Here is a 16,018-nt window from a genome sequence, read left to right as displayed (position 1 = left end):
CATTTCCAAGAGCAGTGAACTGAAACTTTTAGCTACTATGATGCTGCAAGGGCTGTCGGCAAGATCCGTCAAAAACGTATCACCCCCCATCGTAGCGTAAAAAGCTGGATAAGAAACAAGTTGAACAAGAAATCAATTAATGATTTCCAAGTAAAACCAACACATTCTCTTGGTGGAACTATGCTAGGGTGCACACTTGGCGACACTAGCACCAAAAGGTAAAACAATGGCAAATTTGTACCCCGATTCGAAATTTGACAGCGCCGCGTAATGGACACATTCCCAGTTATTTCAAAACAACCGTTGCAATGCTTTACACAACTGCACTACATGAGCTTGGACGTCTGTTCCACAGACAAACAGACGTAACACTTGCGAAGTTTCCATCGACCACGCTTTTAACGATCATTTTAAATTTTCATAGTTGAGGCTTTCACAACCAGAGGCGCGCGCATCGTTTTTCTATGTGTTTGACGTTTCACACTAGCGCCTTCTGTTGACGATATGGCACAGCAAAGTGATTCGTGCAACTTTTCCACCAGGTGATGGTAGTGTGAATTGGGCGATGGATTTCCATGAAAATCGTTCAAGGTGTTACGTCTGTTTGTCTGTGTCTGTTCTCTGTGATTCAAGTGAATACTCAAGTCATTTGCTCAGTCTAAACACGTCATTCCATTGGATTGAACATGTTCCAGAAGTTTGCAAGTCAGATGCTCATCTCAGTTGAACAGTCTAAACCAGGCATTAACACTTGCTTCAACTGAAATGCATTCAAAAGCATTCAAGTGAACACTCAAGTCATTTGTTCAGTCTTAACACATCATTCCATTGGATTGAACATCTTTGAGAAGTTAGCAAGTGAAATGCTCGTTTCAGCAACTGTTGAACAATGTAAACCAGGCATAAAAGTTGGCGGCGCATTTTGTTGTGAAAGTAAAAAACAAACGGCCTTTTCAGCTGACAGGCCCGTGTATACCACTGTTTACAACTGCCGAACAAAGGCGCAAACGCTAAGCTGTCATTTTCATAAGAGAACTGTCAAAGGCCCGAGCTATCAGCTGATCTTAGACGTCAAATGAAAAGGCCCATACTAAAATTAAAATGCGACATCCACAGTTTTCGACTTTTTTCACACAACCCTTCAGGATTCAAAGAAAGGAGGGATCGTGGGCGGGCTTATTCTTCGTTGGTAAAACGGGCGATGCCCTGTTTACAAAACAAAATCCGTTTTGGCGCCGAGCTAAATAGAGCGGACCGATTTGCGCTTTTTGTAGGATGTAGAACTGTGCACCCGTGCACCAAAGATTTTTAATTTTTGAATTCTCGAAATTACACAATCTTCATGGATAAGCAAACGGTACAAAAACGTAATTTTAACAATCTGGAACTGGAAGATTCAGATGTGGAAAATGTAAGTGCAGTGTCCAACTCACAACCGGTAGCGAAGAAAGTGTGTTTGCAAAAGTCTGGCCAAGCCGGCATTGACGAGGTGTTGAACGGAATGGATGAGCTAGATGACGATTTGGACGGTTTCTTTAATGACGACGATAATTTCGATTTAAATCTGATCGCGCTTGAAGAAGCAGAGGTAGGTAAAGTAAAGTTTAAATAATAATTTTATTAACTAATAGAGATTTCTTTTTCAATTCATATAGAAATTCACCTTAGATCTAACAAACTGGAAGAGATGCAAAATAGTATCTTTATTAAACGACGCAGGTTCAGTGACATTGGTGGTAGAGGACAAAGCTGCTAAAACAAAAGCCAAATGTGTTTTGGAGCCCCCTTGGACATCGGTGCCATTGACTGAAGGTGGAACCGTTTCACTGAAAGCATTGTTTGATAGAAGTACAAACTGTTACCGTGTCAACGCTCAAGAAGGAATGATAGTCACGGATCCTGACTATCTGGTGTCGGGTACTACCGTGGTCGGGGCACTCTATTGCCATCGTCGTGGCGTTTTGCAGGAAAGGTTTCGAGGCGTGGATACAGACAGTAAACTTGTATGCTCTCCTGGATGCATAAGTTAGTTGAGTTTTATAATGCATCTTTACTGTTTTAGATGACTGTGGGTACCATTGTGCATGAATTGCTCCAGAAAACTCTAGGAAACAAGATAACGGACATGGCTGGCATTGTTGCTGCTGGACAGGAATTACTCAAGTCGGAAGATATGGCCCATGTGCTGTATGCATGTAAAATGAGTCGAATAGAGGCGGCAAAAGAGATTGAACCATTCTATCCGAAAATTCACGATTTCATCAGAAACCACGTGCATCTGAATGACCAGGTAATTAGACCTGTTTATTTAAAAAACGACTGAGTACATATTTTAGTAATTCATTTGAGTTTTTGGAATCATGAATTCATAACTTACTTCATTGAATCTACCCTGAATGGTGAACCCTGCCTTTTCTATTTTTGTAACTTTCACAGATCACAGTGCAGTAGTAAATGCAGCTGCTCAATACCATGTAGAACCAACCATTTATGGGTCTTCTTTGGGCAGTAAATTCTGTCAGGCTTTCCCTGTAGTACGAACTGGATAAATTGCGAAGCGAACAAAACTGCTGCACTGTACTGTTTAGCCAGTTGAAACCAAGGTATTCCCTGTAAAAAAAAATAATGTGAAAGATGACGTACTGTACTTGCTACAACAGAGACAGGTCGAAGATTAACCCTCTCTTTCCCATGGTAGCACAGGTAATCCACTACTTTTCACTGTTCATACAAATACAGGATAAGTTAGATCATTCCCATTTTTTCGTCAGATGTTTGTATATGTTTAATGAACTATTATGCCAGATTTGGTCAAAAATTCTCTGCTCGTTTTTGTTTTAGAGTTAAATGAACAGTGCAAAATAGTGAGTCACCTGTGCTACCATGGGAAAGAGAGACACTTTCAGCAGTTGGAAATTCATCAAAACAACCAGAGTTTTTAGTCAGTCTGGCGCGTGATTTATTCCAACACCTAAAGGGAGTGTAGGAATAAGGAGCAGCAATTACAAGCTATAACTGAGTTGATGTACGTTTATAATATCCAATCATGGTATCATAAAAAGATCAATCCTTCCCTAACAGTTGAAATATTTCGAATTTGAACGAAGTCGGTGTTGAGGTCGAAGACGAGGTTTCGTTACCGTTTTTCTTGTTCGACATAGCTAGATGTTAATCAAGCTGAAGAAGAATTTTCCCAAACTTTTTACGCACAGATTTGTATTATCTGCTTCCCAATCATTATGAAACCACCTCCCACCTTCCCCTTAAACTGTGACGTAACTTAGTCATAGCGTAACATCTATTTTTTTACAAATAGGTACCTACCAAGAAAATGCATGAAACTGAAATAGGCATTACTATTTTTTCTCATATAGAAAACATCGTCATCAAAGCCAAAATCAGACATTGAGATATTCACCGTCGAAGATATTGAAGAGAACATCTGGTGCCACCAGCTTGGTCTGAAGGGAAAGATCGACGTGACGGTTACAGCGAAATGCAGCGGTGATTCGCATGTGCATCTGATGCCGTTAGAGTTGAAAACCGGTCGAGCAAGCTTTTCTGCGGAGCATAAGGGGCAGGTTGTTCTCTACGAAATGATGATGAACATTGTCGGTCATCACGTGGATAAGGGCATCTTGCTGTATTTGAGAGAAGGAAAATGTGCATCCGTTACGGGCAATCGAAACATGAAACGTGACTTGATTATGCTGCGCAACGAAGTAGCTCACTACCTGTCGCGTGGCATACCCAACACCGATAGCGCCCAGTTTGATTTAGCCAAAGACATTCTTCCTCTTCCGGAGCCACTGAATAATCAACATGTCTGCTCCCGATGTCCGTACAGCGTCATTTGCACTGCCTATTTGAGGCATGAGAAACGAGAATTTCCGAATGGTCATGCAATCAAACTCATTGCCGAAGAATCTTTGAACCATCTTAGTGACCGACATATCGATTACTTCATCCGATGGGCTGGATTGATATTTTTGGAGGATGAAGAAGCTCGGAAAGGTGAACGGTACTCCTCAGTTTTAATTTTGCATTTTCTCTAACGATGAATCATCTTTTCAGGTTTTCATATCAAACATCTGTGGACGAAAAGTGCCGAAGTAAGGCACTCAATGGGTCGTGCCGCTATCAATTTACATTTGATAGGTCGAGCTTTCAAGTCAGATGATACCTATTTCCACACATTTTCGCTGGATCCCGACAAGAATGATTCGTTGGTTGGATCTCAATCGCTAAACGCATCCCATCTATCAGGTAAATGCTTGTAACTTTCGCAAAGAACTTCATTCACAGGGCTCTGAACTGAGTTAAACATCTCTAACATTGTTCTAGCCACCGACAATTTGTCCGCATTTTTCGACACGAATGAGTACTTGATATGCAGCACTAATAAGCGAATAGCTGTTGCCTCAGGTCGTGTGGTAAGCGTAGGAAAGCGCCAAGTTACCCTAAGTCTAGAGCGGGATCTCAGAAAACACTACGGGGAAGAATTGTTCCATTTGGATAAATATGAGTCGCGCACGCAGATAACATTCAATCTAACAAACGTGGGTGTGCTGTTAGACAATACCGAACGTTCCGACAAACTGAGGCGGATTATAATTGATCAAGAAAAGCCAATCTTCACCCGAACGGTGCCTGCCGCGATAAGTGCTGAAGCGAAGCAAATCTTGGCAAAACTTAACAAACACCAGAAAATAGCGGTTTTGACAGCAGTCGGGACCAAATCGTACTGCCTGTTCAAAGGACTGCCCGGAACGGGAAAAACTCAAACTGTGATCGCACTTATTCGACTACTGCTAGTCATGAACAAATCCATTCTGATCACCAGCAATACACATTCCGCCGTAGATAACGTACTATTGAGGCTCCTTCCATACGGTATCAAGTTTATGCGCTTGGGGTCGACATCTCGTATCAATCCAGGGTTGGCGGAATACAGCGAAAAGCGGCTGACAGAGAACTGTTCGACTCCAGAGGAACTTGCTGCCGTATATAGCTCACATGTAAGTTTTATGACGACTTGCGTTATATATGAAATCGTTGCAATATTCAGTATTGCAGCACCCAAAAAGTTTAGCATCATCTAAAATAAGGACTGGAATAAACCTAGAATCTATTAGGTTGTGGGTAGAAGTTGCATTTTCAAAGAGAATTACGGGGTCATAAGTGATTTGTACCTCAAAGACCTGAAATAATCACATCTAGGGCCATGCAAAACTTTTTGGGGTGCTGCAATATGATTGTTGCAATACGCGATCAAATATTTATGGTGGGTAGTGTATACACTGCAAATTGTGAATAGGTGCTAAACTGGGACATTGTGGTGATTAAGCCTTGGTGAACAGACGATCGGGACGCACCTCCTTATTCTAACTGAAGTCAGAAGGACAGCAGTGCAGAGACGCTTTGCAATAACGAATATAATTCTTCCAGCAAATTGTCGGCGTAACATGCCTTGGGTCCGATCACCCGATGCTTGTTCAAAGGACCTTCGATTTCTGCATCGTTGACGAGGCAACCCAAGTGTTCCAGAGTGCTGTTATTCGACCGCTGCTGTCATCGGAGAGATTCGTGCTAATAGGCGACCCAGATCAGCTGCCGCCGGTCATCAGATCACGCAAAGCAAAGTACGACCTGCTTGAAGTTTCTTCTCAATCGTTGAAGTTCTAACAGTTCATCTATTACAGGGACCTTGGTGCCGATGAGAGCCTGTTCTTCCGACTGGACGCCGAACAAGCATGTTGCGTTTTGCCCACACAATATCGTATGAATAAAATCATTACAAAACTGGCCAACGATTTTTCCTACAAGGGAAATTTGTTGTGCGCTACCGATGAGGTAGCCATTTCCTCGTTGAAGCTACCTGAACCGCAAATTTTGCAGCAGAAACATAGATTAGAAAAATGGCTCCTGAGGACTACGGCTTCTCAACTTGAGCTATCGGTCATACTCATCAACACACTCAACACGTTCAACAGCAGTATGAACTACAACGCATCCCTGAAGCAAGATGCCCAAGGAGCTGGGCGGGAATCAGAAGAAGAACGGAAAGCGATCTACGAAAACTATTGTGAAGCTGCAATTGTTTTCTACATTATCATGGCACTTGTTGACGTTGGTTTTGCGAATACCTATCATCATTAAGGGAAAGTGAAATATACGTTTTTTTTTGCAGTGCGGCATCGAAGGAACTTCCATTGGCGTGATTGCACCGTTTAGAGCTCAAGTAGATTTACTACGGAATTATCTGTCCATGCTCAAACAGCTGTACGGCAACAAAGGTGAAGCAGGTATTAGCAAAAACTTGGACATCGAAATCAACACCGTGGATCAGTACCAGGGCAAAGATAAAGATGTAAGTCCTAGAATTAGGTTCTACAATACCACCGAATATTTTTCTTGTATTATTTTTTAATCGTAAAACAGGGTATCATTAACGACGCGTAGTGCGTCATCAGCATCATCGAAATCTCGCTCGAAATTTCAAAGTGATAAAACTCAGTTACCAAAGCGCAAATGTGGATGAAAATGTATCATCCCATATGCTCACTCGTGGGGAGTGTGATGATACTTTTTTTCAGTCACGCAGTAGGACTGCAGAATTGCCCGTTTTTTATCACTTCAGAAACGCGAGGCAAACAATCATTGAAAATTAAAAAGTCAATGATTCCTATGAAAAATCTGTGATGCACCAAGTCACCTTAATCAGCGTGGTAATATTGTTCGGCTTAGTTCTCCTCATGGAATGCTCTGCTCAACATGCCTGACCACGATTGGTGTTTCATAACTTGTTACTATTTCCCAAAAACATGGACTTCATGGAAATCTAGTATTATACACGTATAGATAAATCGGGTTTTTTTCCAGGACAACATATCGCAATGAGTTACGCTTTCAAACATCCTTGCTACCAATACCCTATATCTAACACTCCACTCTTCTATATTAAACATGCACGACTCATTTTTGACTGAAACTACTAAAATATGATTGAAGACATCAACAGATAGTTAGGTACATCGCTTTTCTTTCCTTTCAGATTATAATATACTCCTGTACAAAATCAACCAATCCAAATAACGCCGATAGCAACACCAACGCACCAAGTGAATACGAAGTTCTCGAAGACCACAGAAGACTAACGGTGGCGATAACTCGAGCCAAAAAGAAGTTAATCCTAGTAGGCGATACTCAATGTCTCGAAAAATATACTCCATTTAGAAATTTGTTCAAATGCATCCCATCGGCGGGAAAAATAACTCTTAGAGATAAGTGCTTCGGTTTCGACTGGGGCGCAGTATTCAACACGCTCGACTCGTTGCATGACTGTGAGGAATAGGGATTCGTCGGAGAACTAAGCGAATAAAATTGGTTTTCAATCACTGCCATGTATTACCCACTAGACAACCTTTATTTTACTCAAATCACGTTTCTCGATTTGTCGCAGCTGCTTCTTGCGCATTCGCTTCAGTTTGGCGGGATTTTTGATGATTTGAACTATTTCCGACTTCCGTTCGTTTTCCAGCCGTCTTTGTTTGTTCTCCTCGCGGCGTTGTTTCTTCTCTTCGTCCTGTTGTTTGCGTTCCTCCTTGATCGACCGCGACAGAGCCTTGATTTGCTTGATTTCCTCTCGGTAGGCGAAATGTTTGGCCGGCACTTTTCCCTTCACGGATTTTTTAACCGTTGCAAATCTGTGGAAATAAAAAAAAAGAATAATTGCGTACCTATCCAGGATTTATTACAAGTTTTTTTTTTTGTGTTAAATCTTGCATTTAGTATCATACATTACAAGTAATAAGTAAAAAGACAGAGCCGATTTCCATACAAAATAATCATGTTTGGGGATCAAAATATCGCATATTCTAGCGTTTCGAAGTTATGGAATTTTGGCTGCAACCCTAAAATAACTAGAATTTTGGTTAGTATCATAAATCATCATCCATGCAAACGTTTTCATCGACTTTTCAGATTCAAAAAAAGTATAAAGACACTATTTTCATACAAAATGTGTCTTTATACTTATTTGAATCTGAAAAGTCGATGTAAACGTTTGCATGGATGATGCTTTATAATACTAGCCAAAATTGTAGTTATTTTAGGCACAGCTAATTGTCTGATAATTGAATCGCTAGAAAAAGAGATGTTGATCCTTAAACATGATTGTTTTGTATGTAAAACGGCTCTGTCTTTATACTTATTTCTCGCAGTGTACAGGCGCATCTATACAATGATCTCTTGGCAGACAAATCATTTTCGGTTGTTCTTGTTGTTTTAGATGCTAGTCCTAGACTCCTAGTCGTCCTTCACCGAAACACACCCAGAGATCATCCGAATATTAGTCGTATTTCCCTGAATAGGTAATCCGAAGAGACAATTGATGAAGAGAAATCTATCATTGTAGATACGTCTGTATGATACTGCCTATGATCGCATAATTGTCCCATAGGAATAGGAAACCCAGCAAAGATGGGACTGATATGCGATCATGGGCAGGATACTAAAGGCGAGAAATGTACTTTTTAATTTGTAAACTTTTCCCTAAGTTTAATTCACATTTTAGTGCACTGGAGTAAAGACTTATTTTCGGCCATCTCAGACCACCCCCGCGCCCACCCAAAGTCTACGTAGTTTATGGACACACCCAAGAATCGTTCCCTAACAGGGACATCAAAATGTAAACGTCTCGAATTGAAACCCGAATCAAGATGCCCCTTTAGGATTAGAAATTCCTAGACAGAACTCAAGCTATGAAAGTAATTACGCTGAGAATACCGTCTACCCCCGTTGGTTTGAACGACACCTCATGCAAACCAACGGGGTTCATTTTTTAATTTGAACTTCTAGTAACCCTGTGAGCATCGAAAAACACACTGATGGTGACCCTTTTTGTAGTTTTGTTTTGATTCTGCGTTCCGTTTCACCCCGTTCCATGAGCAGAATGACGTTTGAACCATTTTTAGTTTGAACGATGTGCAGATTAGAGGGGGTCTAATTAAAAAGTATTCAGATTAGATTAGGTCAAACCAACGGGGGTAGACGGTAATAGGCAACCTGCCAGACAAAATACGATCTTTGGTGCATTTTTATTGTCCGATACTGTATCTGCATGACCTCGCCCAACCCGTAACACAGAGTTAAAATCCCTCTCTTGCATTACAAAGTACTCCCTCTTCCCAAAAGTCTGTGCGTGGTATAAATGAGATCTTAAGGCTGAAGAAATCGTCACCAATACAACCGCCAACACTGAGCACTCAATGATGTCGGCCTTATCAACGACGATCCCCTCAGTCCCAAACCCAATTATCCCACACTACCCAAGTAATCACCCTGCTGAAGCCGTATGCACCGCACGCACAAAGCACACACACACCGACACGCACCATACCACACAAACCACCAAGGCCGAACAAAAGCGGAAAGCGGTGCCACCACAGCTGAATCACGACTATTTCAGTATAATTCAGCAATCGTAGATCCATTCCCCGACCCTACTCAGCCCTAACGGTCCATAGCAATGCCTGTCAATATATGCGCCTCACACATGCAACCCCTACACCCTAACAGTATGGTCACTTGGGTATCCCTGAGTTTTTGACATGATGGTCAGGGATCACAGCCATCAAAACGTTCCACACTTTATCAGGGCTTACAACCTGTAGACATGATGATTTCTCAATAGTTTCAAGCTCTTTCGGACCTTCCGCTTGTTATGGCTAACAATACTCTGTATAATCACCAAACCCACTGATCGAGTTCTCAGAGTAGTTGAGAGCCTAGGGCAGAGCATCTATTCAATATGTGAATAAAGATTAGTTATGTTATGACAACGAACTGACTCGGTCGCCCTTACTCGTCAAGAAGAAATGTCTTTTTCAACGTATTTTACGGAATGTAACAGTGTCGACGAGGTGAAATGTTGTTGGAATTTGCACTAACCTTTTTATTTCGTGTGATTTATTTTTTGTGCAAATTCCCGTTGGCGATAAGCGTGCAAACCCTGTAATACCTGTGATGATTTTATGTTATTTTGGCTTGTGTGATGTGAGTTTGTGCTTGATTTTTTTTTTCAATCGTTGTGCTATGGTGTTTTTCGCTTTTTACACAACTGCCTATTTTTGTAAAGTTTCTTTTTTGTGAAATATTTGTGAATTGATGTGAATGCATTTTTGTGGTTTTCCACGATTTTTTTTGCACGTATGTTTTTGTGTGATGCTGAACATCGTACGTGCTTTGGTGCAACGGCATTCTTTTTTTGTTTTTTTGCTCATTTTTTACAGTCAGGAGGTTGAATAAATCAGCAGATATTTTTTCCCTGACGACATTTTTAAGTATTTCACGTTTTAGATGAGTATATATTTTCCATGTATTTATTTAAAATGAATAATTTTTTCGCATGGAACATGGATCAGGCCATTTTGAGTCACCTAAGATTCTTTTTGTCCAGTTATATTCCTTTGACTGGATTTTGCCTGCGTTCCATATTTGTTTCTCTTTGCTCATGGTGAGCATGAGAACCTTAGTTTTTATCTCAGCACCATTACTTCAACGTCACCAATCCAATTGTGAGCAACGCACTTTTGACCATCGGCGCCGAAGCTTTTTGAGAGCCTTATATGCTATTTTCACCGGAATTTCATTGTGAGGCTACCAAGCATCTCGTAATGGCGAAACAACGGATGGCGGATAGATATCGTGACAGCAGTCAAATGTTTCTGCCACCGACTTGAATGACTTGCATCGACAATACAAAACTCGACGACGGACCGTGGAGAACCTGGAGAACCCATCTGCACCTGAGATCTACGTGTGTTAGAATTCAACGGATGACTAGTTTTGTTTGTATTGTTTTGTCAACTGTTAGGGTAGCTGTACCTGATTAGGACTTTTGGAATTTTAATTTGGCGTGCATTGTAGCTTCGTGTTGCTGTTAATATTTTCTATTGTTGGGTGTATGCCTATTTTACGGATATTTATTCCTAAAGATTTATTTGCGTACCTTAGCGATTTTCAGATTAATGCAACATTCAGCTATAAAAGTGTGGAAGGAGTGTGCACAATATGTGTCAAAAGATAAGCTTTTACAAAATGTTATAATTTAAAAAAAGCTTTCGATTTGTTTCCATTTTCGTTTGTACATTTGTCACTATTTTTTATTGTAAGTAATTTCTCAAAGTTTAACTCAAGGTTCAACTGTACAGTATTCAGTGTTCGAATTCTTTTGTTTTTCATATAAATTGCTGTTACAAATATAATTATAAAACCGTGTTCTTAGAACATTCTAAATCGTCTATATAAGCATAATGTTTAAATGAAGATATAAGAGTGATAAATCAGTGCGTAGAATTTGTAATCAACTAACTAAAGGGAAAAGGAGTTGTTATCGCTAACAATACTCTGTATAATCACCAAACCCACTGATCGAGTTCTCAGAGTAGTTGAGAGCCTAGGGCAGAGCATCTATTCAATATGTGAATAAAGATTAGTTATGTTATGACAACGAACTGACTCGGTCGCCCTTACTCGTCAAGAAGAAATGTCTTTTTCAACGTATTTTACGGAATGTAACACCGCTATGGGAGACCATCATGGCTAGCGGTGTTAGTTTTAAGTGTTATTTCTTGACTATTTAATTTGTGACTTTTTTGTTATCGATAAGTGTTTGTAATTTTTTTTTTTGTATTATATCGTTTTATATTAATTTTTACCCATCATTGGGGCTCTACCATGCCTGTTGATGTAATACAAATAAATAAATAAATAAATAAATGGAATTCCTGTTGGAACATTTTGTGTCCTTGCATATAGTGTTGTATATGTCCGCATGTGATGTCCTAATTTATTACGCATTTGTAGTGTTCCACTATGTCATGTTTTAATGAGCATTTGTAGTGTTTCATTATTTTTTCGTAATGCTTAGATGCGCATGGAGAAACGTGCAGAAATAAAACCGAGCGATTTCCCGGGCGATTCTCCAGGTGTTCTACTTTGGGACTCTCGAAAAGTTCCTTTTAGGATATCTCCTAGAAATGCTGTGGGATTCCTCCAGAGTTTTCACAGCGAGTTTTCTGATGTTCATTCTGAGATTTCTCTAACGAATCTTTTGGGATTACTTCAGTATTTTTTCTGAAGGATCTCCTCTCGATTTCTAAAGAAGATACTTTTAGTTTTTGTGGTTTTTTCATGATGCTATTATGTCAAAATAGGTGAACCACAGAGAACAGACATCCAGGCTAGAACAAATTTCGTTCAGAAACTTGTGTAAGGATTTGAATCCTTACTTGAGTAAGGTTGCAAACCAATATACGTCGAAAACACTAGCGCCGCCAAACGTCATATTGCCACAGTCAGTGGTGAATTGAAACATTTCAAGTGGTGAATAAAATTAGTATGAGAAACTCGCCGATTGCAGCGCTACCAGATTGCCACTTGTGTTGCCGATGAAATAATTCTTTACACACAATTCAGATTGCACTTGGATGTCTGTTCTCTGTGGGTGAACTTACGTACTTTCGGCAGTTTTGTTCTCTTCGTCATGGAGGGTTTTTTGAAACCTGTTGATCTCAATGTTGGCCTCAAATCCTTCCCAACCAAGCTGAGTTATACGCCAAAATTTCAGGCAATTTGGCCCACAGAAACCCCCCATGACGAAGAGAACAAACCTGCCGATAATACCGTTTGTCATCCTATGTATTGGAGTTCCAGAGAGTTCCTTCCAGAATTTCTATTTCAAATTTCCTCATAGGTTCTCTTCTCCTGAAGGTTTTGCGAGATTTTCCCTGATAAATCCTGCAGGCACTGATTTCTACAGCAGTTAAGAGATTCTGGCAGAAATTATTTTAGGAATTTCTCCAAAGCTAGAAATTTCTTAACCCATTGGGACGATTAAGATATTTCCCCAAAGTGTCCTTCAGAAATTCATCCAGGAATTGTTTTAAGAATCTAGCAGAAATTGCTCCAGGTATTCCTGCATGATATATTTTTCCAAAAACTGCTCCAGGAATCATTCTTTGGCATTTCTTCAGACATTCCATTAGGAAACTTTTGAGATTTTTCTAGAAATTCCTTCAAATGTTTCTCCAGAAGTTCCTTCAGGTGAAACTCCTGGGAAAACTTCTTCTTCTTCACAAATACGCCATGAGACTTATTCAGAATTTGCTTCAAGGAATGCTTCAAGAATTGAGGAATTATTCCTCGCCATTTCTCCATGAATCCTTCTAGATATTTTTATGAAATTCTTTTAGCAATTGGGTTTTTAAATTAAGAATAATATATTGATTTTTTGATTTTATTCGAAAGAGCACCTTTTTTTTAAGCCAGTATGATTTTTTTTCAGATTTTTAAAACTTTATTTTGATACCTAAATTTAATTACAAAAAGATTTTTTTTTGAAATCACCTTTTGACAGCTGGGCAACTGCTTGACAGCTCCGCCCAGTACGAAATGCGACAAGGGGTGATTTGACAAATCGCTCCCATACAAACTTTAAATCGATTTTAATAGGTTCCCGGGCACCAAAGTTCATGAAAATTTGGATTTCGGCTCAGTTTGGCATGTAGATTGTGAATATGGAATTATCTCAACACCACTAAAGAAGCCAAATCCTGCAAACGAGTCACCAGGGTCGTTCTCTGCATTCCTACAGAAAATCTCTAAAATTTCTACAAGGTTTCCTTAAGAAATTCCTCTAAAGATTGCTTCCGACACTACTTCAGAAATGTTCGTCCAGGAATCCCTCCATAAATTTATCGAGAAATAGTTCTAGAAATACATATAGAGGTACGCCACTCGCATAACAGTCCCATCTTTGCTGGATTTCCTATTCATATGGGACTGTTTTGCGAATGGGGGCAGTATATCCAGGAGTTTTTTTCTATTCCTCAAGATTTTTTTGTCCTTCAGAAATCCCTCATGAGATTACTTCAGAAGTTCCTACAGGTTATTCCTACACTCAGCCAAATAACCTTAAGATTTCCATAAGGCCCAACTTATGAAACGGCCTTTAAATAATTCATAATGATTCGGATGAATTTCATAAGGTCACTCTATGGTCCACTGCACGAATGTATTCTGGCCTGCTTACTCTCACACGAAATTTGACGTTTGAGAGGTGCCGACACCGCTCAAACGTCAAATTTCGTGTGAGAGTAAGCAGGCTAGAATAAATTCGTGCAGTGGACCATGACGTAAAATCGCCTCACAGCTTGGCTTTTATTCATGTTTAGCAGCATGGAATACTCAAGCGTCGGTAGCCGCGTGGATAAAACACGGGCTCGGTGATCCCGACGTTCACGGATCGAATCCAGTCTGCATCATTTTAAGATTTTTTTGTTCTTTTCATAAGTCTCATCTTATGAAATTTGTCATAGCAAGCACGATCATTTCTCATAAGGTATTCTTATGGCATCCATAAGAATGGGGCACGTTCGGTGTAGTACTAGATTTGTAGTAATGAGCTGAATTTTAGTATGATGAGAAGGTCCATTCTCCGTTTTTGCAATAGGACGCAATCAGTGGAGTACTAGATTGAAAGTAGTGAGCTGGATTTTTGTATGGTGAGATTATCAGTTCTCCATTTCTGCGATGAAATGGTGCAAACAGCGTGGGTTATATGGTTTCTTGCCTAATTTGATGCTGTTTGAGCAAAACTTTGGGTAACTGTGTTGTTGAAGTTGCAAGAAATAAATGATACAACAACACAGTTACCCAAACTTTTGCTCAAATAGCATCAAATTAGTCAAGAAATCATATAACCCACGCTGTTTGCACCATTTCATTACAGAAATGGAGAACTGATCATCTCACCATACAAAAATCCAGCTCACTACTTTCAATCTAGTACTTCACTGATTGCTTCCTATAGGAAGCAATCAGTGAAGTACTAGATTGAAAGTAGTGAGCTGGATTTTTGTATGGTGAGATGATCAATTCTCCATTTCTGCAATGAAATGGCGCAAACAGCGTGGGTTATATGATTTCTTGACTAATTTGATGCTGTTTGAGCAAAAGTTTGGGTAACTGCATTGTTGTATTATTTATTTCTTGCAACTTCAACAACACAGTTACCCAAAGTTTTGCTCAAACAGCATCAAATTAGTCAAGAAATCATATAACCCACGCTGTTTGCGCCATTTCATTGCAGAAATGGAGAATTGATCATCTCACCATACAAAAATCCAGCTCACTACTTTCAATCTAGTACTTCACTGATTGCTTCCTATTAAATGGTGCAAAAAGCGTGGGTATTATGATTCCTTGCCTAATTTGATACTGTTTGAGCAAAACTTTGGATAACTTTATTGTTTATGTTGCAAGAAATGACGAAAACAACAACACTGTTGCCCAAAGTTTTGCTCAAACAGCATCAAATTAGGCAAGGAATCATAATACCCACGCTTTTTGCACCATTTCATTGCAAAAACGGAGAATGGACCTTCTCACCATACTAAAATTCAGCTCATTACTACAAATCTAGTACTACACCGATCAGTCCTAATAGTTATAGCAAATTAAGGTATTTCGATTAATTTTGCTAGGTTTTTTCGCTGAGTGTATATAACATCTCTTCTATGTAAGGAACTCATACAAAAATATATTCCAAGGATTCAAAAACCTACCTCTCCTTTTGCGTCTTCCATATCCGACCAGACTTCGGTTGACCCCGGGGTATGTCGTGTTCCGGCTTGGAAGGTTTCTCTTGCATTTTAGTCGCAGTCTTCACTTTTTTACTTTTCTTCGGCTTGCCATCGCCTTTATCACTAACCTCGGTCGACAGGAGTGGTTCCGCTTTGCTTTCTCCGCTAATTTTGGCCAAAATGTTGGAAATATCCGGTGCTTGATCCATTGTGGACACTAAAAACAAAACACATGTGCGGCCAAACGACGATCAACCTGATGTTTTCAAAGAAACGTCAAATCGCGACAAATAGGCATCCGTTCTGCATAGTCGAAATTCAAGATCCCGCCGATTCTCATCGCGGCAGTGCTGCTAACGCTAACGCTAAGC

The 16,018-nt window shown here is 39.9% G+C and overlaps 2 protein-coding genes across 2 annotated transcripts; one reads left to right on the top strand and one right to left on the bottom strand.

Moving 5' to 3' along the window:
* The first annotated feature begins 1,222 nt into the window (after nucleotides 1–1,222).
* Nucleotides 1,223–7,407, top strand: LOC134291430 (DNA replication ATP-dependent helicase/nuclease DNA2). The gene is made up of 10 exons (XM_062859159.1): nucleotides 1,223–1,588; nucleotides 1,656–2,003; nucleotides 2,063–2,290; nucleotides 3,375–4,014; nucleotides 4,075–4,266; nucleotides 4,345–5,018; nucleotides 5,449–5,642; nucleotides 5,703–6,129; nucleotides 6,191–6,370; nucleotides 7,055–7,407. Exons 1-10 carry the CDS (start codon nucleotides 1,343–1,345, stop codon nucleotides 7,352–7,354), a joined length of 3,429 nt encoding a protein of 1,142 aa, XP_062715143.1. The 5' UTR covers nucleotides 1,223–1,342; the 3' UTR covers nucleotides 7,355–7,407.
* LOC134291432 (coiled-coil domain-containing protein 86) lies at nucleotides 7,384–16,006 on the bottom strand. Its single transcript, XM_062859161.1, has 2 exons — nucleotides 15,630–16,006; nucleotides 7,384–7,706 (listed from the first exon to the last, which is right to left on the bottom strand). The coding sequence occupies exons 1-2, from the start codon at nucleotides 15,854–15,856 to the stop codon at nucleotides 7,415–7,417; spliced, it is 519 nt and encodes a 172-aa protein (XP_062715145.1). The 5' UTR covers nucleotides 15,857–16,006; the 3' UTR covers nucleotides 7,384–7,414.
* Nucleotides 16,007–16,018: the final 12 nt, after the last annotated feature.

Source organism: Aedes albopictus, chromosome 3 (assembly GCF_035046485.1).
Source record: "Aedes albopictus strain Foshan chromosome 3, AalbF5, whole genome shotgun sequence".
In the NCBI taxonomy this organism is placed as follows: Eukaryota; Metazoa; Arthropoda; class Insecta; order Diptera; family Culicidae; genus Aedes; species Aedes albopictus.
The sequence above is the reverse complement of the archived record's forward strand: the minus strand, read 5'-3'. Positions and strand labels throughout refer to the sequence as shown.

Bases quoted from the DNA above. Each gene is read 5' to 3' on its own strand.
- LOC134291430 (XM_062859159.1), top strand. From the start codon at position 1,343: ATGGATAAGCAAACGGTACAAAAACGTAATTTTAACAATCTGGAACTG. The intron at 5,019-5,448 runs GTAAGTTTTATG...TAATTCTTCCAG, and splicing joins CTGCCGTATATAGCTCACAT to CAAATTGTCGGCGTAACATG. The intron at 5,643-5,702 runs GTACGACCTGCT...CATCTATTACAG, and splicing joins ATCAGATCACGCAAAGCAAA to GGACCTTGGTGCCGATGAGA.
- LOC134291432 (XM_062859161.1), bottom strand. From the start codon at position 15,856: ATGGATCAAGCACCGGATATTTCCAACATTTTGGCCAAAATTAGCGGA. The intron at 7,707-15,629 runs GTAGGTTTTTGA...TTATTTCCACAG, and splicing joins TGGAAGACGCAAAAGGAGAG to ATTTGCAACGGTTAAAAAAT.